Genomic DNA, 23,849 nt, shown 5'->3' on the forward strand with positions numbered 1-23,849 from the left:
GCAGGGGCCCAAGCTCCTGGGAATCTCCTGGGCATTCGCAGGTGCATCTGCAGGGTGCTGGGTGGGGGGTGGCGCAGCGGGGCTCCCACTGTACGCCTATATGGGACGGTGGCGTCCCAAGCAGCCGCTTGAACCCACTGCTCCCACATGGCTTCGAAGGAAAGAATGGGAAGATCAAGCCCCTCGCTCGGGGGAGCGGAAGCAAAGCCCACGCACCAGACAAGGGCCACTCCTGAGAGCCTGGGAACAACGCGGCCCGCGCCCCCAAGGAGGAATGCGAAGCGAGCCGAGGCGCATGCGCGCCCCGAACACGTGTGCGCACACGCATGCGCGCCCCGAACACGTGTGCGCACACGCATGCGCGCCCCGAACACGTGTGCGCACACGCATGCGTGCCCCGAACACGTGTGCGCACACGCATGCGCGCCCTGAACACGTGTGCGCACACGCATGCGCGGAGGGCGGGCTGCCGGCGAGGGCGGAGTGGCGCCATCGCTCCCTACGTCAGTGCGGGGCGCGCGAGGGGGCAACGGCGCATGCTCAGGGAAACGGTGGGAACGGGCCTGCGGAGGCGCCGGGAGCGTCGCCGGAGCGCGACTGTCGAAGGCCGAGGGTGGCCGAGGCGACCGCGTGGCTCCTCAGAGGCGGCGTCTCGTCGTTTTCGCCTGACTGCTGCCCGAATCGTCTGGCGGGAGCCTTAAGGCCAGGGTGAGGGCGAGTTGGCCCCGGGAACGCCGCCGAAGCGGTCACAGGTCCTATGGGCGTGGGCGCCATGCCGGGCCCGGGGCTCGCTGAGGGTGACAGGGCGCCGGGTGGGAGCCGCCGGGACTCCCCGGGCTCCGTACGGGGCTCTGTGGGCTCCTTTTTTTATTGTTATTATTTTTAAAATTTTTTTCCGCCTCAGGACCTGGGAAGCCGGCCTCAGCCCCCCCGAGCCCGTGCCTCGGCTTGGCTTTCACCGGACGTGGCCGGCAGCCCCCGGCCTGAGAGCGACGCCGTGGGCGCCCGGGCGCTGGACGACGCTCCGGCCGGCTCCAGCCCCGGCCAGAGAGTTCGTTCCCGCTCTTGGAGGAACCCGGACGCCAGCTTCCTCCTCTCAGGGGTGCTAGTTCCCGGGAAGGAGATGAGCTGTGGGGAGCAGGCGTTCCCGGGGGCTCCGGCGCCCCTCGGAGGGCGTGGGCCCGGGGGCCTCCAGGACGCAGGGTGCAGCCGTCCCGAGGGCTGGACCTTGATCCATTTACCAAGGAACCGGGCTGAAGGCTGCTGTTCTCGAATGTTCTCCCAGAAGAGTGCATCGGTTTTGTGGGAGTGCAGCTTTGCCTTTTGATCGCAGGGGACCCGGGCCGGGTCGGGGTTAGCGAGGTGAATTCCGCCAGTCCGAGGAGCGCTGCTTACCCCTGCTGCGGGCCAAGCGTGTGCGGCCTGTGAGGCTGCGCTGCCTGGGTAACAGCTACAGGGACTGCAGAAACGCTCCGACGTCTCCCGCTTCCCCGTGGTTCGCTTTTGAACAACTTGAGTGAGGATTTCTGTTTCGTTGTTTGTTTCCTACCCTCTGTCCCAAAAGAAACACACACACACAAATGAGATAAGTTATGGTGAGCACTTTGTAGGGGGTAGCCTGTTTGGTTTTGTGTCATAGGCTCTTGGTTACTTTCTCTCCTTTTAGTTTTCCTGACTCCGTTTTATTCTGGTTTTCCCCCTAATTATCTGGATATTTCATCTTTTTTTTTCTTTATAACATCTTAAATTGTGAAATAAATTATGTATCCAGAAAAGTGCACAGAACATATAAAGAGACTTATTTAATTGTTAGTAATCTTATATCTGTGTAACTGCCAACCAGATCCAGAAATAGAACATTACCTGGGCTCTCGAGGACCTGCGGTTGACAGGTCACTGTGATTAAGCCAGTCTCCCTTCTAGAAGTCACGTTTGGGCTAACTCTTGTGATAATCTTTTCTTTGCTCTTCTTTATACTTCTACTATGTATGTATGTATCCCTGAAGAACTGCTGCTGCTGATGGCTGCTATTTTGTTGGTAATTCTTGCATCAGTATTCATAAAGAATATTGCTCTGTAGATTTCTTAAAATTTATTGTATTTATTTGAAAGAGTTACAGAAAGAGGTAGATTCAGAGAGAAGTCTTCCATCCACTGGTTCACTCTCCAGATGGCCGCAACGGCCAGAGCTGAGCCAATCCGAAACCAGGAGCCAGGAGCCTCCTCTGGGTCTCCCACACAGGTGCAGGGGCCCAAGGACTTTTTCCCAGGCCGCAGCAGAGAGCTGGATCAGAAGAGGAGCATCTGGGAGTCGAACTGGCATCCATATGAGATGCTGGCACTGCGGGCCAGGGCTTTAACCCGCTGTGCCACAGCGCCGGCCCCACTCCGTAGATTTCTTGTTGTGTCTGTCTGGCTTTTGTGTCAAGGTAATGTTGGTCTCATAGAATAACTTGTCACATCTTCAACTCTTTGAAAAAGTTTGAGATGGACTGGTATAAGTTCCTTAGAGGTTTCATGGGATTTACCCACAAAGCCATCAGCCCCAGAGCTGTTCTTGGTTAGGAGGTTTTGGTTGTTGATTTCCTCTCTGTAGGCACCAGTTCTATAGGTACATTAAAGTTTTCTGTCTTCCTGAGTTAGTCTTGCGATGACTATGGATTTGAATAGGGTTTGTCCCTCTGAAGTCATGCAGATTTAATCCCTAGAGTCCTATGCTAATTGTGTTAGGCAGAAGGAAACTACTCTGTGATATTTAGATGTGGATTTTGTGCAGCGATTAGATCACATTAGATCATTAGGGCGGGGCCCCATGAGAGATCACGCATGCAGTGATACACACGTGACCACACTTTGATGGAATGCAGCCCAGGGCTGGGGGCCTTCCTACGAGCCTGGGCCATGCTGTTTGGATCTTGTTTTTCTAGACCCTCAAATTAAAACAAAACTATCTGCCGGCGCCGTGGCTCACTAGGCTAATCCTCCGCCTTGAGGCGCCAGCACACCAGGTTCTAGTCCCGGTCGGGGCGCCGGTTTCTGTCCTGGTTGCCCCTCTTCCAGGCCAGCTCTCTGCTATGGCCAGGGAGTGCAGTGGAGGATGGCCCGGGTCCTTGGGCCCTGCACCCCATGGGAGACCAGGAGAAGTACCTGGCTCCTGCATTCGGATCAATGTGGTGCACTGGCTGCAGCGCACCGGCCGGGGCGGCCGTTGGAGGGTGAACCAACGGCAAAGGAAGACCTTTCTCTCTGTCTCTCTCTCACTGTCTAAATCTGCCTGTCAAAAAAAAGTAGTCTACCTCAGATATTACTCTATAGTAATGAAACATTGAGTAAAATTGTAGGTTTTGTGTTTCTAAGAATTTGTCCATTTCCTTTAGGTTATCCAATTTGTTGGTATACATTTGCTCATAGTACTTTCTTATATACTTTTTTTAAAAAAAGAATTATTTATTTGAAAGAGTTACAGAGAGAGATAGAGCCAGAGAGCCAGAGAGCCAGAGAGCCAGAGAGAGAGAGAGAGGTCTTCCATCCGCTGGTTCACTCCCCAGATGGCTACAACAGCCAGAGCTGAGATGATCCAAAGCCAGGAGCCAAGAGCTTCTTCCAGGTCTTCCACATGGGTGCAGGGGCCCAAGGACTTGGGCCATCTTCTACTGCTTTCCCAGGCCATAGCAGAGAGGTGGATTGGAAGTGGAGCAGCCGGGACATGAAGTGGTGCCCATATGGGATGCTGGCGCTGCAGGCTTGGGCTTTAACCTGCTGTGCCACAGTGCCAGCCCCTCTTACATACATTCTTATTTCTATAAAATCAGTAGTAATGTCTCCATTTTTATTTTTGATTTTAGTTATTTGAATTGTTCCTCTTTTTTTTTCTTAGTCCATCTAGCTAAAGGTTTGTCAATTTTGTTGATCTTTTCAAGGAACAAGTTTATTTTCATTGACTTTCCCTATTGTATATTCATTTATCTTCTCTAATATTTATTACCTTCTTTCTGTGAACTTTGAGTTTAGTTTGTTCTTTTTCTAGTCCTTTAAATTGTAAAGTTAGGTTGTTGATTTGAGATCTTTCTTATTTTTAAATTTTTTAAAAAATATATTTATTTATTTGGAAGTCAGAGATACAGAGAGAGAGAGAGGGAGAGACAGAGAAAGAGAGAGAAAGGGATATTTCATCTGCTTGTCCACTTCCCTGATGGCTGCTGTGGCCAGGGCTGGACTAGGCTGAAGCCAGGAGCCAGGAGCTTCTTCCAAGTCTCCCAGGTGGGAAGCAGGGGCCCAAGGACCTGGGCCATCTTCCGCTGCTTTTCCAGGTGCATTAGCAGGGAGGTGGATCAGAAGTAGAGTAGCTGGGACTGGAACCAGTGCCCATATGGGATGTTGGTGTCGCAGGTGATAGCCTTACCCGCTATACCACAGCGCCAGCCCCCTGATGTTGTATTATTAATACATAGCATCAGGAGGCACATTATGTCAGTAGATTTTATTACTTAGCTGAGGTAGTGTCTAACACTGTAAAGATCGTATTTTCCTGGTTTTGAAGGAGAGTATCTTGTGGGGAGATGGAGTAATGCTACAATTACCCAGTCTCCATTAACCTTTACCATCTTATGTTAGCAACCATTGATAATTCTTGCTTGGATGAATTATTACCCTGGTAGTTTCCAAACAATGATTTTTAAAAAATACCATATACATGATTGACATGTAAACGACTGTACATATTTAATGTGTACAACTTGGTGAATTTGGGGTAAATAATGATTTTCTATTTCATCATTTCTTGTACATTTATTAGTTTGCATTCTGTTGTAGAGAAGAAATTTTCTGTGAAGATTTATTTATTTATTTGAAAGGCAGAGTTGTAGAGAGGCAGAGGCAGAGAGGTCTTTCATCTGCTGGTTCAGTCCCCAGATGGCCGCAATGGCTGGAGCTGTGCTAATCCAAAGCCAGGAGCTTTTTCCAGGTCTCCCACACGGGTGCAGGGGCCCAAGGACTTGGACCATCTTCTATTGCTTTTCCAGGCTGTAGCAGAGCTGGATCAGAAGTGGAGCAGCTGGGACTCAAACTGGTGCCCATATGGGATGCCAGCACTGCAGGCAGCGGCCTAACCCGCTACACCACAGCACCAGCCCCTATTATTTTCTCTTTTGATGCTTTAATTTTCCTGAGTTTGGCTGATGTGAGCTGCTTTAATATGATTTCTTTATTTATTTTTTATTTTTATTTTTTTTTGACAGGCGGAGTGGACAGTGAGAGAGAGAGACAGAGAGAAAGGTCTTCCTTTTGCCGTTGGTTCACCCTCCAATGGCCGCCGCGGCTGGCGCACCGTGCTGATCCGATGGCAGGAGCCAGGTGCTTCTCCTGGTCTCCCATGGGGTGCAGGGCCCAAGCACCTGGGCCATCCTCCACGGCACTCCCTGGCCACAGCAGAGAGCTGGCCTGGAAGAGGGGCAACCGGGACAGAATCCGGCGCCCCAACCGGGACTAGAACCTGGTGTGCCGGCGCCCCTAGGCAGAGGATTAGCTTAGTGAGCCGTGGCGCCGGCCCTTTTTTTTAATTTATTTTTTATTTTTTTATTTTTATTTTTTTTTGACAGAGTGGACAGTGAGAGAGAGAGACTTAATATGATTTCTGTGTCCAGTATCATATTTTTATTTTTAACTTCACCTTATCAATGCATATTTTCATTATTATGAAAGTAAAACATGATTTTTATAGACAATTTGCAAAACCAATTTAAAAGCAGAAAAATCTAAATATCCCAACAGTCCTGTTTTCTGTGTATTAATGTCCTTTCCTCTCAGCCTTTTCTTTCATTGCAATCTTAAGTGTCTAGAGAACCAAAGGTTGAGATTTGAACCTCAGTTTGTGTGTTAACCTACCATTGAATACAAGCATTTGTCTGAGCAGCTGAGAGCTCTTTGGGAACAGTGTCTCATCATGAATTGCCCGTGAGCCTGCCGTGTGGTGATGCCTTGAGGTCTGCCCGTTGTCTTCTGATGGATAGCATGCTCCTTCCCCTCTGGAAGAATCTCCGATTCCCTCTCTCCCGTCCTGGCTTTAACAAACCATTTTTTCTTTTTCAGCATACTTTTTGTCCATTCTCTCGTGGTGCATTTGAAGAGCCAACAAAAGGCCAGAGTGGTGCGAGCACGGAGGGCAGACAGGAGAGTGGCCCCAGACATGAGGTAGTGCCTGGTCCTCTGATGGGAAGAGCAGTCAGGGGGGTGACAGGCACAGCTGGCACTTGGGAATGAGCATGCAGTGGAGGAAACAGCAGAGAGAGATGGGTGGGTAGCTGGTGTTCGGGATAGGCAGACAGGGAAGGCACCTCTGGTGAGGCAGTGTGTGAGCAGAGACCTGAGTGTTTTACAGACGAGAAAGTTCAGAGGTAAAGCGACTTTTCTGGGGTTACAAGGCAGACTTACTGTTCAATTAGTCTCTGACTCAAAAGCCGACTTTAAATGGTACCCCTCTCTATAGGGATTATACCTAGTGTTTTGAGAAATCCTTTGAATGGGATTTCCCCCTGCTAGCTTTGTGTGTCTCTATCCCTGTCTCTTGTATGAAAACTTTTCTAGGTAAAATTTGGTAAGAATTTTTTGTATGTGTGCTTTGATGTCAATGGTGTTAGGAGTAGAAAGGAAGACTTGCTTTAAGAGGTGTTGAGGGTTGTTTTGGAGCTTAGTTACTTAATTCTGAAATCTAAAATCTGCACTTTTTGGTATTCCTAAGCTCTGCTCCGGAAGGCAAACCCTCCCTTGGAGAAGCTGGGGCTGCCCCAGAGAGTCTGCCTGAGATGAAGACAGAGGCTCAAGCTTTAGAATTCTTGATGACAAAGTCCTCATCTACCGAAACAAAGCTCTCGGATGGTCTTCTAGGAACTCAAGCTTGGGAAGATAAGGGCCCAGTGCCAGGGGCCCTGCCTGCAGCAGCCTATGTCTCAGAGGCCCAGGCAACCGCAACTCGGGCTGCAATGGCTCAGGCTTGGGAGACTCAGGCCTTTGTGGCTAAGGCCAGGACTGGCAATCCAAAGCAAACTGCGTTGCCTGCGGTAACTTCCTCAATGCTTAAACAGACTCTCTCAGATGAGAAGTTTCAGATGACAGAAAACAAAGAGAGTAAGATCTTCACTCGTCCACTGTGGGCTGGGAAGGTTGAATACATCCTGTCCCAGCTGGGCTACAGTGTGAGACCATCCAATATCTGGCATTTTATCTACATATGGATTCACTATGGAGGCTGTAAGTGTGGGGGCCAGGTAGCACAGATCCATAGGAGCGAGCACGGCAGAGGCCTGTCCATGCTTCAAATTCTGCTGACTCTGAGATATGTAGAGGCTGGAAAATGGACATTCTGAGCAGAATAGAATCAAGGTGCCCCAGCACCTAGGATCATGGAAGGGCAGGGAGTGCAAGGTCCCTGAACATGAAGTCCTGGGTCAGAGGTGGGGCTGGAAACTGGGTATCTGGGTATTCCAGGAGATGCAGTCCATGGGACTGGATACCCGGGACTGTGAGGGATGTGGAAACAGGTGAGCCCTGATGCGTGTGGCCCCAAGGGATGCTGCTCGTGGGGAGCATATTTCCCTGGGCCCTGAAGAATCCCAAGTACAGAAAGACCAGAGGGTTCTCAGACACCCTTCTGATTCCTCTCCACAGGCAGCTTCTTTGTTATCTACATCCTCTTGCTGTTCTTAGTCGGGGTTCCTCTCCTCTTCCTGGAGCTGGCAGCCGGCCAGAGGATGCGCCTGAGCAACATGAGTTTATGGAAGATCATTAGCCCCTGGGCTGGTGGTGTTGGGTATACCAGCTTCACGGTGAGGAGTGCTAGGCTTTCCAGGCTTATCTTTTATCCCATCCCAGACCCTTGTACTAGAACGGATCCTGTGACTTCACTTCCATGGGTCACGTTCCTTCATTACCCAGTCCCCTGTCAGATCCGCTCCTGTTTCCTGTCCCTGTACTGTCCTAGCTGCTCCTCCCTGTCCCCAGGTGTGCTTCTTCACCAGCATGTACTTCAATGTGGTCAATGCCTGGATCCTCTTCTACTTGAGCCAGTCCTTTCAGTTTCCTGCTCCATGGGAGAAATGTCCCTTAGTGAGGAACTCCAGTGACTTTGGTAAGGAGGAGAAGGGAAAGCAGAATGGGATAGGAACTTGGGAGAGGAGGAAGGAGCATGGAGAGACAGGAAGAGGGAGATGAAGAAGAAAGGTGTTGTGGAGGGGAGGGAGGTGGAGAGGAGAAGGAAGAGGGGAGGGCTCTCCCTGTCCAGCAGGCATGTCCAGAGCCAGGTTCCCTCAGATCCTGACTGTGCACGGACGACACCTTCCATGTACTTCTGGTACAAGGAGACCTTGAAGGCCTCAGACAGAATTGAGGATGGTGGGCCACCAGCCTTCAGTCTGACCCTGCCCTTCTTTATATCATGGTGTGTTGTTGGTGCTTTCGTATCCAATGGGCTCAAGTTCGTTGGGAAGGTGAGCCACCATTTTTGGATTCCTTGACATTCTCATGCTTTAGCCCACTCCTCACTTTGTTATTGCTGGCCTCATAATTTCTTACCCTCTCCTGTCTTTCACTCCCATTAACCCTGACCCTGCTGAAGGCTACCTTCTAACTCCTACTAATATCTGACTCAGAACTTTTGCTCTCTGCTGACTACTGGTTGACCCTTATTGGTGCTTGGTTGCTGATAATGTCCCATTCTCAATTCAGGTAATGTATGTCTTGGTACCGCTGCCTTATTTCTTCATCGTGTGTTTCCTCTTCTGGAGTCTGCTGCAGGATGGGGCCACGTATGGCCTTCAACATTTGGTGGTTGCCAAGGTGAGGTATATCTCCCTCACTCCCTATCAGGCCTTAGAGGACAACATAGCTGCCTATTCTTAGGGCCTCTTTTCCCCATTATCTCCTTTTATGCCTCTCCCCTTCCTCTCCCACCCTAACATTTTTGTTGTAGTTGTCCTCTCCTTCTTTTTAATCCCTCCCTTATACTGCTCTTCTCCCTTTTAGATATCATCCATGTACAACATCCAGGTGTGGTCCCGAGCAGGGTGCCAAGTCTTGTTTGACTTGGGCCTAGGCTTTGGCCCTGTCGCCTCCTTATCCTCGCACATGGACCAATCCAACAACTGTCTCACTGATGCTTTTGTCATGGCTGTGGTCAACCTGTTCACCTTGGTCATTACCATCCCTTTCATCTTCTCTCTCCTGGGCCTCTGGGCTACAGTCATCACGCACCGCTGCAGTGAGAAGTAAGGCCAGCTCCTGGAGGGTCCCAGCCTCGGGGAGTTAACAAAACCTAGATGTACGAACCTTAAAGGTTCTACAGAGACCAGACTTACTCATCTCAACCTCAGCTGTACTTGCAGTTCTTCACTTTCCTCTATAGATAAATACAGAGATAATATTTCTTTTTTTTTTTTTTAATTTCCTATTACCTTTATAGGCAGTTAAGAGCAAGATTAGACCCTAACTGGGGACATATCATGTCTTTGCCACTTCCAAGTTACCTGTGTACCCTGAATTCCTCATCTGTAAAATTAAAAAAAAATGATACCTACAGCCTATGAAAGTTGATATATATCTGTATATATCATATAGATATTGTAAAGGGCTTAAAACATTCCCTGGCATATTATTATTAGATCTTAACTTTTTTTTTTTTTTTTTTTGACAGGCAGAGTGGACAGTGAGAGAGAGAGAGACAGAGAGAAAGGTCTTCCTTTGCAGTTGGTTCACCCTCCAATGGCCGCTGCGGCCGGCGCACCGCGCTGATCCGAAGCCAGGAGCTGGTGCATCTCCTGGTCTCCCATGCGGGTGCAGGGCCCAAGCACTTGGGCCATCCTCCACTGCACTCCCGGGCTACAGCAGAGAGCTGGCCTGGCAGAGGGGCAACCAGGACAGAATCCGGTGCCCCGACCAGGACTAGAACCTGGTGTGCCAGCGCCGCAAGGCCGAGGATTAGCCTATTGAGCCGTGGTGCCGGCCAGATCTTAACTATTAAAATAAAAACCAAAAGTTATCTGTCAAGGGGATTGCCTAGGAAAGTGATCACTTGGGAATTACTGGGCATCTTGGTTTCATTTGTTTATCTAGTTTTGCTCCCAGCATTCTGAGCTAAGAACTGACAGATTAATACACTGAGCTCCTGCTGTGGTCAATCACTAAAACAAATATATCACACAAACCACAGGTTTAAACTTCTGTACATTTTTCCCATTTGGCTCAGGAAGCCATAAAAGTAAATCTGGACCGGCGCTAGGCTGATCCTCTGCCTATCGGTGCCGCCCCACGGGGTTCTAGTCCCAGTCAGGGATTCAGTCCTGGTTGCCCCTCTTCCAGGCCAGCTCTCTGCTGTGGCCTGGGAGTGCAGTGGAGGATGGCCCAAGTGCTTGGGCCCTGCACCCCATGGGAGACCAGGAGAAGCACCTGGCTCCTGCCATCGGATCAGCGCGGTGCGCCGGCCGCAGCGCACCAGCCGCGGCGGCCATAGGAGGGTGAACCAACGGCAAAGGAAGACCTTTCTCTCTGTCTCTCTCTCTCTCACTATCCACTCTGCCTGTCAAAAAAAAAAAAAAAAAAAAAGAAAAGTAAATCTGGGGGCCGCCGCCGTGGAGCACTAGGTTAATCCTCTGCATGCGGTGCCAGCATCCCATATGGGCACCATTCTAGTCTCTGTTGCTTCTCTTACAGTCCAGCCCTCTGTTGTGGCCTGGGAAAGTAGTGGAGGATGGCCCAAGTGCTTGGGCCCCTGCACCCCCATGGGAGACCGGGAGGAAGCACCTGGCTTCTGGCTTCAGATTGGCGCAGCCACAGCTGTTGCAGCCACTTGGGGAGTGAACCAATGAAAGTAAGACCTTTCTCTCTCTCTCTCTCTCTCTCTCTCTCACTCACTCACTCACTGTCTGTAACTCTGCCTGTCAAATAAATAAATAAAATCTTTTTTTTTTTAAAGTAAATCTGGTTAATCTAATTCTGGTCAGTGTATGTTAGATGAGACCAGCATCCAAACCAATTTTGCCTACTTAACAGTTTTACCTGTGATTGTACTGGATAACTGAAATGATCACTATGTTCACTTTGGAAATGTTGTTACTCTCTTCCTTTCAACACTGCTTGTCTACAAAACCTATAGGAAAATTTCAGTCCTAGGGCACAATTTCCAGGTTCTTGCTTCTTCCACAGAGAGTACCTACAACCCTATGTTATCATTAAAACAAAACACTCAATATATATCTTTTTATTTATTTATTTATTTATTTTTATCTTTTATTTAATGAATATAAATTTCCAAAGTACGACTCATGGGTTACAATGGCTTCCCCCCCCATACCGTCCCTCCCACCCACAACCCTCCCCTTTCCCACTCCCTCTCCCCTTCCATTCACATCAAGATTCATTTTCTTTTATCTTAATATACAGAAGATCAGCTTAGTATACCTTAAGTAAGGATTTCAACAGTTTGCTCCCACACAGAAACATAAAGTGAAAAATAATAGATGATTTTTTTTAAATGATGATGAAATCAGATCAGACCTATTGTCATGTTTAATCCCAGTGAGAGTCAAGTTGGGAATTGATAATTTCTTTTTTTTTTTTTACAGAAGATCAGTTTAGTGTACATTAAGTAAAGATTTCAATCGTTTGCACCCCCATAGAAACACAAAGTGAAATATATTGTTTGAGTACTCGTTATAGCATTAAGCCTCAGTGTACAGCACATTAAGGACAGAGATCCTACATGAGGAGTAAGTGCACAGTGACTCCTGTTGTTGACTTTACAAATTGACACTCCTGTTTATGGCATCAGTAATCTCCCTATGCACCAGTTATGAGTTTCCAAGGCTATGGAAGCCCCTTGAGTTCTCCGACTCTTATCTTGTTTAGACACGGTCATAGTCAAAGTGGAGGTTCTCTCCTCCCTTCAGAGAAAGGCACCTCCCTCTTTGAAGACCTGTTCTTTCCACTGGGATCTCACTCACAGAGATCTTTTTGCCAGAGTGTCTTGGCTTTCCATGCCTGAAATACTCTCATGGGCTTTTCAGCCAGATCCGAACACTCAATATATATAATATCTTATATTAGCCTCCCCAGAGCCCTTTTTGAACCCTAGGAACCTTCAAACTCAGAGGCTGTCAAGTAAACAACTTATGATATACTAACAAAGTTATATTAAAAATGGCAAACATGTAGGTTACTCCAATCCCATATCAAAATGGCATTTAAGACCATCCCTAGGGGCTGGCCTAGTGGCACAGTGAGTTAAGTCGCTGCCTGCAGCGCTCGCATCTCGTATGGGTTGGTTCAAATTCTGTCTGCTCTCCTTCTGGTCTGGCTCCCTGGTAATGTACCTGGAAGGTGGTAGAAATGGTGTAAGGTATTTGGGCTCGCACGTGGGAGACCTGGATGGAGTTCCAGGTGCCACCCAGTGGCCCAGCCATTGTGGCCATTTGAGAGGAGAACCAGAGTATGGAAGATCTCTGTCTGTATATAACTGCCTTTCACATAAATAATCTTTTTTTAAAAAAGACCATACCTATTCATGGAATATTCCAGCTGGGGATGGCACTGTGGCACAGCAGGTTAATGCCTTGGCCTGGGATGCCAGTGTCCGATATGGGCACTGGTTTGAGACCCAGCTGTTCCACTTCCGATCCAGCTCTCTGCTGTGGTCTGGGAAAGCAGTGGAGGATGGTCCAGGTCCTTGGGCCCCTTTACCCTCGTGGGAGACCTGGAGGAGGCTCCTGACTCCTGGTTTCAGATCGGCGCAGCTCCGGCCAATTGGGGAGTGAACCAGCATATTGGAGACCTCTCTCTCTCTCTCTGTCTCTCTGTCTCTCTGCCTCTCTGCCTCTGTGCCTCTGCCCCTGCCCCTGCCCCTGCCTCTGCCTCTGCCTCTGCTTCTCCTCTCTCTGTAACTCTTTCAAATAAATAAATAAGTCTTTTTTTAAAAAATTCCAGCTGTCTACTTTCTGAATTCCACCTTCTTAACTGTGGACTGTTATTTTAAAGATTTCTGTTCATCCAGTACACTTAAAATGCCAAAGATTCTGAGTATTAGTCTTTTTCTTCCCATTAACCTTATATTTAAGGAATACAAACTTTATGCATTTCGTAAGTACAACTTTAGGAACATACGATTCTTCCTACCATACCTGCACTCCCACCCTCGTCCTCCTCCCTCTCCTATTCCCATTATTTTTTACTAAGGTCTATGTTCAATATAATTAACTCTATACTAACTAAAGAGTTCAGCAGATAGTATGAAAGAGAAAACTGTTCCTCCACATCGAGAAAGGCTGTTCAAAGTCATTGCATCTCAAAGCGTCGATTTCACTTCTGTAGATTACTTACCACAGGTCAGGGCGAACATACGGTATTAGTCCTTTTGGGACTGGCTTATTTCACTAAGTGTATTTTCCAGTTTTATCTATGTTGTTGCAAATGATAGGATTTTTTTTTACTGCTATTTAGTACTTCATGTTGTAGTTACCCCATAATTTCTTTATGTAGTCTTTAATTGAGGGACATTTGGGTTGATTCCATATCTTAGCTACTGTGAACTGAGCTGCAGTAAACATGGGGTGCAGATAATTCTCTCATATGCTGATTTTATTTCCTTGAGTAAATTCCCAGGAGTGAGATGGCTGGGTCATATGGCAGGTCTATATTCAGATTTCTAAGGTATCTCCTACTGTCTTCCACCGTGTCTTCCATCAGTGGATTAAGGTACCTTTTCCCCATATCCTCACCAGCATTTGTTGTTTGTTGATTTCTATATAAAAGCTATTGTAACAGGGCTGAGGTGAAACCTTATTGTGGTTTTGATTTGCATTTTCCTGATGGCTAGTGATCCTGAGCATTTTTTCATGTGTCTGTTGGCCATTTGAATTTCCTCTTTTGAAAAATGCCTGTTGGGCCAGCTCTGTGGCTCACTTAGTTAATCCTCCGCCTGCAGCGCCGGCATCCCATATGGGTGCCGGTTCTAGTCCTGGTTGCTCCTCTTCCAGTCCAGCTCTCTGCTGTAGCCCAGGAAGGCAGTGGAGGATGGCCCAAGTGCTTGGGCCCCTGGAGACCAGGACGAAGAACCTGGCTCCTGGCTTTGGTTTGGCGTAGTTCCCACCATAGTGGCCATTTGGGGGGTGAACCAATGGAAGGAAGACCTTTCTCTCTGTCTCTCTCTCTCACTGTCTAACTCCACCTGTCAAATAAAAAAAAAAAAAAAAGAAAAATGCCTGTTTAGGGGCTGGTGCTGTGGCACAGTGGGTTAAAGCCCTGGCTTGAGGCGCCAGCATCCCATATAGGCACTGGTTCTAGACCCGGCTGCTCCACTTCTGATCCAGCTCTCTGATATAGCCTGGGAAAGCAGTAGAAGATGGCCAAGTCCTTGTGCCCTGCACCCACGTGGGAGACCCAGAGGAGGCTCCTGACTCCTGGCTTCCGATCGATGCAGCTCCGGTTGTTGCGGCCATCTGGGGAAAGAACCAGCGGATGGAAGACCTCTCTCTCTCTCTCTGTAACTCTGTCTTTCAAATAAATAAAATAAATAAATAAACTTTAAAAAAGGAAAATGTCTGTTTAAGTCCTTTGCCCATTTCTTTTTTTTTTTTTTTAATTTAAGATTTACTTATGGGGGTGGGGCTGGCGCTGTGGCGTGGCAGGTGGAGCCACTGCCTGCAGTGCCAGCATCCCATATGGGTGCTGGTTCAAGTCCTGGATGCTCCACTTCCCAACCAGTTCTCTGCAATGGCCTGGGAAAGCAGTAGAAGATGGCACGAGTACTTGGGACCCTGCACCCATGTGGGAGAACTGTTAGAAGCTCCTGGCTCCTGGCTTTGGACTAGCCCAGCTCTGGCCATTACAGCCATTTGGAGAGTGAACCAGCAGATGGAAGACACTCCCCCCTCTGCCTCTGTAACCATGCCTTTCAAATAAATAAATCATTAAAAAGATTTACTTACGAGGGCCAGCACTGTGGTGTAGCGGGTAAAGCTGCCGCCTGCAGTGCCGGCATCACATGTGTATGCCAGTTTGAGTCCTGGCTGCTCCACTTCCAATCCAGCTCTCTGCTATGGCCTGGGAAGGCAGTAGAAGATGGCGTCAGTCCTTGGGCCCTGCATCCATGTGGGAGACCCAGAAGAAGCTCCTGGCTCCTGGCTTTGTATGGGCACAGCTCTGGCCAATTGGGGAGTGAACCAGTGGATAGAAGATCTCTCTCTCTCTCTCTTTCTCCTTCTCTCTCTCTATAACTCTCAAATAAATAAATAAATGTTAAAAAAGATTTACTTATTTATTATTTGAGAGGTGGATTAGAGAGCCTAGGGAGAGAGAGAGAGATGTCTTCCATTATTGGTTCACTCCCAAAATGGCTGCAATGGCTGGAGCTGGGCTGATCCAAAGCCAGGAGCCAGGGTTTTCTTTCAGGTCTCCTACGTGGATGCAGGGGCCCAGTGACTTGGGCCACCTTCTGCTTTCCCAGGCCACAGCAGAGAGCTGGGTCAGAAGTGAAGCAGCTGGAATTCAAACCAGCTTCCATATGGGATGCCAGCACTGCAGGCGGCGGCTTTGCCTCCTCTGCCACAGCACTGGCCCTGTTCTTTGCCCACTTAACTGGGTTGCTTGATTTGTTGCTGTTGAGTTTCTTGATCTCTCTATATATTCTGATTATTAATCCTTTATCAGTTGCATAGTTTACAAATAATTTCTCCCATTCTGTTGGTTGCCTCTTCACTTTGCTGAGTGTTTATTCTGCAGTGCACAAGTTTCTCAGTGTGGTGCAACCCCATTTGCTAATTTTGGATTTGATCGCCTGTGCCTCTGGGTTTTTTCCCAAGAACTCTTTCCCTATGCCAATGCCTTGCATGGCTTCTCCAATGTTCTCTAATAATTTGATTGTATCGGGTCATTGATTTAGATCTTTAATCCGTTTTGAGTGGGTTTTTGTATAAGGTGTAAGGTGGGAGTCTCGCTTCATACCTCTGGTGTAAGGGGTCTTGTTTCATACTTCTGATGTGGAGATCCAGTTTTTCCAGCACCGTTTGTTGAAGAGACGTCCTTGTTCCAGGGATTGATTTTAGCTCCTTTGTCAAAGATAAGTTGGTTGTAGAGGCATGGGTTGATTTCTGGCATTTCTGTTCTGTTCTATTGGTCCATCTGTTTTTATACTAGTACCAGGCTGTTTTGATTATAACTGCCCTATAGTATGTCTTGAAATCTGATATCGTGATGCCTCTGGCTTTGTTTTTGTTGTACAAGATTGCTTTAGCTATTTGGGGTCTTCTGTGTTTCCATATGAATTTCAGCAACATTTTTTCTATATCTGAGAAGAATGTCCTTGGTATTTTGATTGGTATTGCATTGAATCTGTAAATTGCTTTTGGTAGTATGGACATTTTGATCCATGAACTTGGAAAAGATTTTTCCATTTTTTGTGTCTTCTATTTCTTAAATGTTTTGTAATTCTCATCATAGAGATCTTTGACATCCTTAATTAAATTATTCAAAGGTATTCTGAATGGGATTGATCTTAGAAGTTGTTTCTCAGCCGTGGCATTATCTATATATACAAAGGCTATTGATTTTTATGTATTGATTTTATTTTATATATTTTTAAAGATTTCTTTACTTGAAAGAGTTACATAGAGAGAAGGAGAGGCAGAGAAAGAGAGAGAGAGGTCTTTCACCCGCTGGTTAACTCGCTCCCCAGTTGGCTGCAACAGCTGGAGCTGTGCCAATCCAAAGCCAGGATCCAGGAGATTCTTCTGGGTTTCCCACACGGGTGCAGGGGCCCAAGGACTTGGGCCCTCTACTGCTTTTCCCAGGCCATATCAGAGAGCTGAATTGGAAGTGGAGCGGCTGGGTGGCTTTACCCACTATGGCACAGCACTGGCCCATTTTATGTAATTATTTTATATCCTACAACTTTACCAAACTCTTCTATGAGTTCCAATAGTCTCTTAGTGGTGTCTTTTGGATTCCCTATATATAAATCATGTCAGCAAATAGGTATAGTTTGACTTCCTCCCTCACAATTTGTATCCCTTTGATTTCTTTTTCTTGCCTAATGACTCTGATTAAAACTTTCAGGACTCTATCGAATAGCAGTGGTGAGAGTGGGCATCCTTGTCTGGATCTCAGTGGGAATGCTTCCAACTTTTTCCCATTCAATAGGACGCTGGCTTTGGGTTTGTTATAAATTGCCTTGATTTTGTTGAGGAATGTTCCTTGTATACCCAAATTGCTTAAAGTTGTCATCATGAAAGGGTATTGTACTTTATCAAATGCATTCTCTGCATCTATTGAGATAATCATATGGTTTTTGTTCTTTAATTTGCTAATGTGATGTATCACACTGATTGATTTGCGAATGTTGAACCATCCCGGCATACCAAGGATAAATCCCAGTTGGACTGGGTGAATGATCTTTCTGATGTGTTATTGGATTCAATTGGCTAGTATTTTGTTGAGGATTTTTGCATCTGTGTTCATTAGGGAAATTGGTCTGTAGTTCTCTTTCTCTGTTGTATCTTTTTCAGGTTTGTTCATTTATTTTAAATATTTATTTATTTATTTACTTGAAAAGCAGAGTTACAGAGAGGCAGAGGCAGAGAGAGAAAGAGAGCAAGATCTTGCATGTGCTGGTTTACTCCCTGAATGGCTGCAATGGCCAGAACTGGGCCCATCCAAAACCAGGAGCCAGGAGCCTCTTCTGAGTCTCCCATGCAGGAGGGCCATCTTCCACTGCTGTCCCAGGCCATAGCAGAGAGCTGCATCAGAAGTGAAGCAGCTGGGATTCAAACCGGCACCCACATGGGATGCCGGCCCTGTAGGCGATGGCTTTACCCACTACGCCACAGTGTCGGTCCCTCTTTTTCAGGTTTAGGAATTAAGGTGATGTTGGCTTCATAAGAGGAGTTTTGGAGGATTCCCTCCATTTCCATTGTTTTGAATAATTTGAGAAGAATTGGAGTTAGTTCTTCTTTATATGTCTGATGGAATTCAGCAGTGAAGCTTTTGGGTCCTGGGCTTTTCTTTGTTGCGAGGTCAGTTTCTGTCTTGGTTATTGGTCTGTTTGGGTTTTCTGTGTCTTCATGGCTTAATTTAGGAAGTTTTTATGTGTCCAGAAATTTAACCATTTCTTCTAGGTTTCCTGATTTGTGGGCATACAGCTCTTTGTAGTAATTTATGATGCTTCTTTTTATTTCTGTGGTGTCTGTTGTTACATTTCCTTTTCCATCTCTAATCTTATTGATTTGGGTCTTCTCCCTCCTTTTTCTGGTTAGTTGGGCTAATGGTGTGTCAATTTTGTTTATTATTTCAAAAAAAAAAAAAAAGGATCGTTTCACTGATCTGTTATTTTTTTGTTTCAATTTTGTTTCTTTAATTTTAATTATTTCTTTTTTCTTACTAGTTTTGGGTTTGGTTTGCTGCTGTTTTTCTAGGTCCTTGAGATGCATTGATAGCTCATTTATTTTCTGCCTTTCCAATTTCTTGGTGTAGGCATCAAGTGCTTTATGCTTTCCTTTTAACATTGCTTTTGCTGTATCCCATAAGTTTTGATATGTTGTGTTGTCGTCTTCATTTGTTTCCAGAAATTTTTTATTTCTCTTTTGATTTCTCTAGTCACCCACTGTTCATTCAGGAGCATGTTGTTAAGTCTCCACGTGTTTGCATATGTTCTAGACATTCTTGAGTTGTTGATTTCCAGCTTCATTCCACTATGGTCAGAGAAGATGCATTTTTTTTGAATTTGCTGAGACTTGCTTTATGGCCTAGCATGTGGTCTGTCTTAGAGAAAGTTCCATGCACTGGTGAGAAGGATGTGTATTCTGCCACTTAGGATGAAAAATTCTGTAGCTGTCTTTTAGGTCCTTTTGGTCTATAGTGTTAGTTAACTCTGTTATTTCCTTGCTGATTTTCTGTCTGGTTGATTTGTCCGTTGCTGAAAGTGGGGTATTGAAGTCCCCCATTGTTACTGTATTGGGGTCTGTGTCTCCCTTTAGACCATTAACATTTCTTTTCAATAGCCAGGTGCCTGTAACTAGGTGCACATATGTTGACTACAGTCACATCTCCCTGTTGCATTGATCCCTTAATCATTACGTAGTGCCCTTCTTTGTTTCATATAACAGTTTTTGTGTTAAAGTCTATTTTGTCTGATATTAGGATGGCTACACCAGCTCTTTCTTGGTTTCTGTTAGCATGGAATATCTTCTTCTATCCTTTCACTTTCAGTCTGTGTGCATCTTTGTTGGTGACATGTGTTTCTTGTACGCAGCAAATAGATTTTTTTTTAATCCATTCATCCAGCCTGTATCTTTTAATTGGAGTTGAGGCAATTTACATTCAAGATGATTATTGATAAGTAACAACTTGGCCACTCCCCAAATGCCACAACAGCCAGGGCTAGGCCAGGAATCAGAAATTCCATCTGGGTCTCCTATGTGGGTGGCAGGGGCCCAAGCACTTGGGCCATCTTCTGCTGCTTTTCTCAGGCCATTAGCAGGGAGCTGGATGGGAAGTGGAGCAGCCAGAACCTGTGAGATGCCTTTATTGCTTTACCCACTGAGCCACAATGCTGACCTCTCATTTAGGTCTTTAAATCATTTTGAATTGATTTCTGTTCCTGGCGAGAGGTTAGGATCTGGTTTGATTCTTCTGCATTTTATTCAGCATCATTTATTGGAAAGACTGTGCTGCACCAAACTCCCACCCATGCTTTTGGTTTAAAGTCTGTTTAAGTATGGCTACTCCTGCTTTCTTTTGATTCCATTTGCATGTAATAATTTACTTCACCCATTCATTTTCAGCTTATGTGAAGTGAGTTGTAAGCAGCATACATTTGACTCTTATTTTCTTTAAAAACCTATTCGTTCTGTATATTTTAATTGGAGAATTTAATCCATTTAAGTGTAAGGTTGTTATTGATAGGTGAGGTCTTACTGCTACTGTTTTGACACTTATTTTTAAGTTTTATTATAGTTATTTCTCCCTCTCTTACTGTCTTTGTGGCTGGCTAAGTTATTTTCCTAGTAACATGTTTGAATTCCTTGATTATTGTTTGTGGTGTTCCTATTATAGACTTTTGCTTTGTGGTTACCATGAGGTTTATAAGAAAAAGCTATAGATTGTAATAAGCTATTTTGAAAGTATGGCAATTTAATATTGATCATAAAGACAGGGAAAAATAAAAAGATAAATAATAATAATTAAAAACTGTGCTTGCACTCTGTTGTCCCCAACATTTTGAATTTTTGGTGTCCTATTTTACTTTTTGCTGTGTTGCCTATCAGCATATTAGCAATTATTATTTTATTAATTTTTAGTCTTGAAACTAAAGGTATGAATGGGTTATACACATCATGTTTATAATATTAAAGCATTCTGAGTTTGCACTGCTACTCTTACCAATGGGTTTGTTTCTTCATGATATCTCTTCTTATCCATTAGCCTCTCTCTCTCAGTTGTAAGAACCTTCTTTTGCATTTCTTATAGGAGAGGTCCAGTGGTGATAGATTCGTCCAACTCTGTCTGTCTGGAAATGTCCATATCTCTCCTGTGCATCTAAAGGATACCTTTGCTGGGTGCGGTATTCTTGGTTGGCAGTTTTTCCTTCAGTGTGTGAAAGCACCCTGCTGTCTCCTAACTTGTAAGTGCTCTGCCGAGAAGTCTCTTGTCAGGTGACCTGGGACACCGCTCTGTGGGGTTCTTCTCCTTGTTCTGAGAATCTTCTTACCTTTAACCTTGCAGAGCTTGAGTATAAAATGCTTGGGGTGACTTAGTTGAGGCGAATCTGACTGGTGGTCTTTGACCTTCCTGTATTTGGGTATTTGTGTCTTTTTCTGGATTTGGGCAGTTTTCTGTTCTCTTTGCATAAGCTTTATATCCCTTTTGACATTTCCAAGTCCCTCTTGAGCCCCAGCAAGTCGAATATTTGCTCTTTTAATACTGTCCCAAAATTTCCATAAGCTTTTTCTTCTTCATTCTTTTTTTCTCCTATCACTGTGTGTTTTCAAATAGCCTTTTTGATTTATTCTGGTGTTGATACTTTCTATAGTGTTTTTATTTTGTTTAGTATACTTTTCAGCTGAAGAGTTTCTGGTGTATTGTATTTTTTAAAAGATTTCTTTATTTGAAAGGCAGAATGACAGAGACAGAGAGAGGAATAAGAGAAGGGGTGGGGAGACAGAGAGGAAGAGAGGAGAGAGATCTTCTGTATGCTGGTTCACTCCCTGGATGCCTGCAACAGCCAGGTCTTGGCCAGGCTAAGGCTAGGAGGCAGGAACTCCTGTGAGTGTCAGCTTAATCCACTGTGCCACAGTGGCAGCTCCTGTGTTTGGTTTTTAAAAACTACCTCAACCTCTCTGTCAGGTTTCTCTGTTAGAGTATTGAATTATTTCTGCATTGTCTTGAAACCCATTGAGTTTCCTTGAAACAGATGTTCTGAATTTTCCATAGGAAAGTTTGTGGATATCAGTTGTTACATTGTTGGTTTCACCTTATTTTATTCGTTAGGTGACATCATGGTTTCCTGAAAGTTCTTGATATTTGTTGGTTAACGGGCCAGCGCTATGGTGCAGTGGGTTAAGCCACTGTCTGTATTGTTGGCATCCCATGTGGGTGCTGGTTCAAGTCCGGGCTGCCCCACTTTTGATCCAGCTCCCTGCTAATGCACCTGGGAAAGCAGTGGAAGATGTGCCAAGTGCTTGGGCCTCTGCACGCATGTGGGAGACCCAGAAGAAACTACTGGCTCCTGGTTTTTGCCTGGCCAAGCTACTGCAGCCATTTGGGGAGTGAACCAGTGGATATCTGGAAGATTCATATTCTCATTCTCTCTCTCTCTCTCTCTCTCTCTCTCTCTCTCTCTCTCTCTTCCCTTCTCCCCTCTCTTCCCCTCTCCCCTCTCTTCCCCTCTCCCTCTTTCTTTCTGTAATTCTGACTTTCAAATTAGCAAATAAATCTTAAAATAATGAATCAAGATGCCATATATCCATGGTGAATAATACTCTCTGGCTCCCATGTTTTCAGTCTTGTAAGACCCTAACTCTACCCTATGCCCTCTCATTGTAAGACCTTCTACTTCTCCCTCTCCACTACCTCCAAATTCTATTTCACAGCAGTTAACATCTTCAAATCCCTTTTATTAAAATTTTTTTTAAAAAATTTGTTGGGTGGTAACATTGTCTGCATGTTGAAGGAGTAGGCGTTATTTCAGTCTTTATAATCTGGTTTTGTTTGGCTTTCCACAAATTCTGGGCAATCCGATTATTTTTTCTGTGCAGAAATTTTTAAGTCTTATGTAATTCCATTTGTCTGTTTTTAGAAATTTATAATCTTGATGATGGCCAAGTTATCAAAATTTTCTTTTGTTGTTCAAGTTTTGTGTGTTCTAGGATATTTTGTTTATCTCAAGGTTACAAAAATTTTTCTCCTGTGTTTTCTTTTTAAGATTTATTTATTGAAAGAGTTACACAGAGAGAGAAGGAGGAAGAGAGAGAGAGAGAGAGAGAGAGGTCTTCCATCCACTGTTTCACTCCCTAAATGGCCACAATAGCTGGAGCTGGGCTGATCTGAAGACAGGAGCCAGGAACTTCTTCCGGGTCTCCCACGCGGGTACTGCAGCCCAAGAATTTGGGCCATCTCCCACTGCTTTCCCAGGCCATAGCAGAGAGCTGGATTGGAAGTGGGGCAGCCGGTACTTGAACTGTTGCCCATATGGGATGCTGGTGCTACAGGCAGTGGCTTTACCCACCATACCACATCACCGGCCCCTTCTATGTTTTCTTCAGAAGTTTTATAGGTTTAGCTTTTTCTTTCTTGTTATTTTTGCTTTTTATTTAAAAAATATTTATTTATTTATTTGAGAGGCTGAGTTGGAGAGAGAGGGAGAGACACAGAAAGAGGTCTTCTACCCATTGATTCACCCCTCAAATGGCTGCAATGGCTGAAGCTAAGCCAATCTGAAGCCAGGAGCTTCTGCCGGGTCTCCCTCATGAGTGCAGGGGTGCAAGGACTTGGGCCATCTTCCACTGCTGTCCCGGGCCACAGCAGGCAGCTGCATCTGGAGTGGAGCAGCCAGGATTGGAACTGGGGCCCATATGGGATGCCAGTGCTGTAAATGGCGACTTTACCTGCTGCGCCACGGCGCCAGCCCTTCTGTAGGACTTTTATTGTTTCTTCCTCAAATATTTGGTAGTATGTTAGTGGAGCCAGCTGGGCCTGGAATGTTCTTCGTGGAGAGATTTTTAAATCATACTTTAATTTATCTGATGTACTACAGTGCTCTTTTGGGTTTCTATTTCTTCACATGCTGATTAGCTAATTGACAGTCTATATGCTACAGGAAGTTTTTTCATTTCATCCAAATTGTCAAGACGTGTGTTGGCACAATGATGTTCATATTTTTGTTTTAGTCTTAAATGAACCTGAAGTGATTCCCTCTTCCCTTTCTTTCTGGATATTGATAATTTGCATCTTTTCATTTTTCTCCCTTGATCAGTGTAGCTAGATTTTTTTAAAAAAAGATTTACTTATTTATTTGAAAGGGAGAGAGAGAGAGAGAGAGGTCTTCTATCCACTGGTTCACTCCCCAAATGGTCACAATGGCCGGAGCTGCCCTGATCCAAAGCCAAGAGCCAGGAGCTTCTTCCAGGTCACCCACCTGTGTGCAGGGGCCCAAGGACTTGGACCATCTTCTACTGCTTTCCCAGGCCATAACAAAGCTGGATAGGAAGTGGAGCAGCCAATACTCAAACTGGTGCCCATATGGGATGCTGGTGCTGCAAGCAGTGGCTTACTCAGTGAGCACAACACCAGCCCCAATTTAAATTTTTTTAAAGATTTAT

At 45.6% G+C, this 23,849-nt stretch overlaps 1 protein-coding gene across 3 annotated transcripts in view; it reads left to right on the top strand.

Annotated features, from left to right (window-relative positions):
- The first annotated feature begins 511 nt into the window (after nucleotides 1–511).
- The window catches only part of SLC6A16 (solute carrier family 6 member 16), a 31,018-nt gene continuing 7,680 nt past the window's right edge, over nucleotides 512–23,849 (top strand). Inside the window, exons 1-8 of one of the 3 annotated variants that reach the window (XM_051840705.2) lie at nucleotides 512–708; nucleotides 6,088–6,189; nucleotides 6,737–7,245; nucleotides 7,663–7,820; nucleotides 7,996–8,122; nucleotides 8,305–8,480; nucleotides 8,719–8,829; nucleotides 9,016–9,257. In XM_051840705.2, the coding sequence (XP_051696665.2) occupies nucleotides 6,185–6,189; nucleotides 6,737–7,245; nucleotides 7,663–7,820; nucleotides 7,996–8,122; nucleotides 8,305–8,480; nucleotides 8,719–8,829; nucleotides 9,016–9,257 (1,328 nt within the window). In that variant the 5' untranslated portion in view covers nucleotides 512–708; nucleotides 6,088–6,184. The remainder of the gene's footprint in view (nucleotides 709–6,087; nucleotides 6,190–6,736; nucleotides 7,246–7,662; nucleotides 7,821–7,995; nucleotides 8,123–8,304; nucleotides 8,481–8,718; nucleotides 8,830–9,015; nucleotides 9,258–23,849) is intronic. The other 2 variants (XM_008253010.4, XM_070063088.1) reach the window with 2 other exon arrangements.

This window comes from Oryctolagus cuniculus, chromosome 18 (assembly GCF_964237555.1).
Source record: "Oryctolagus cuniculus chromosome 18, mOryCun1.1, whole genome shotgun sequence".
In the NCBI taxonomy this organism is placed as follows: domain Eukaryota; kingdom Metazoa; phylum Chordata; class Mammalia; order Lagomorpha; family Leporidae; genus Oryctolagus; species Oryctolagus cuniculus.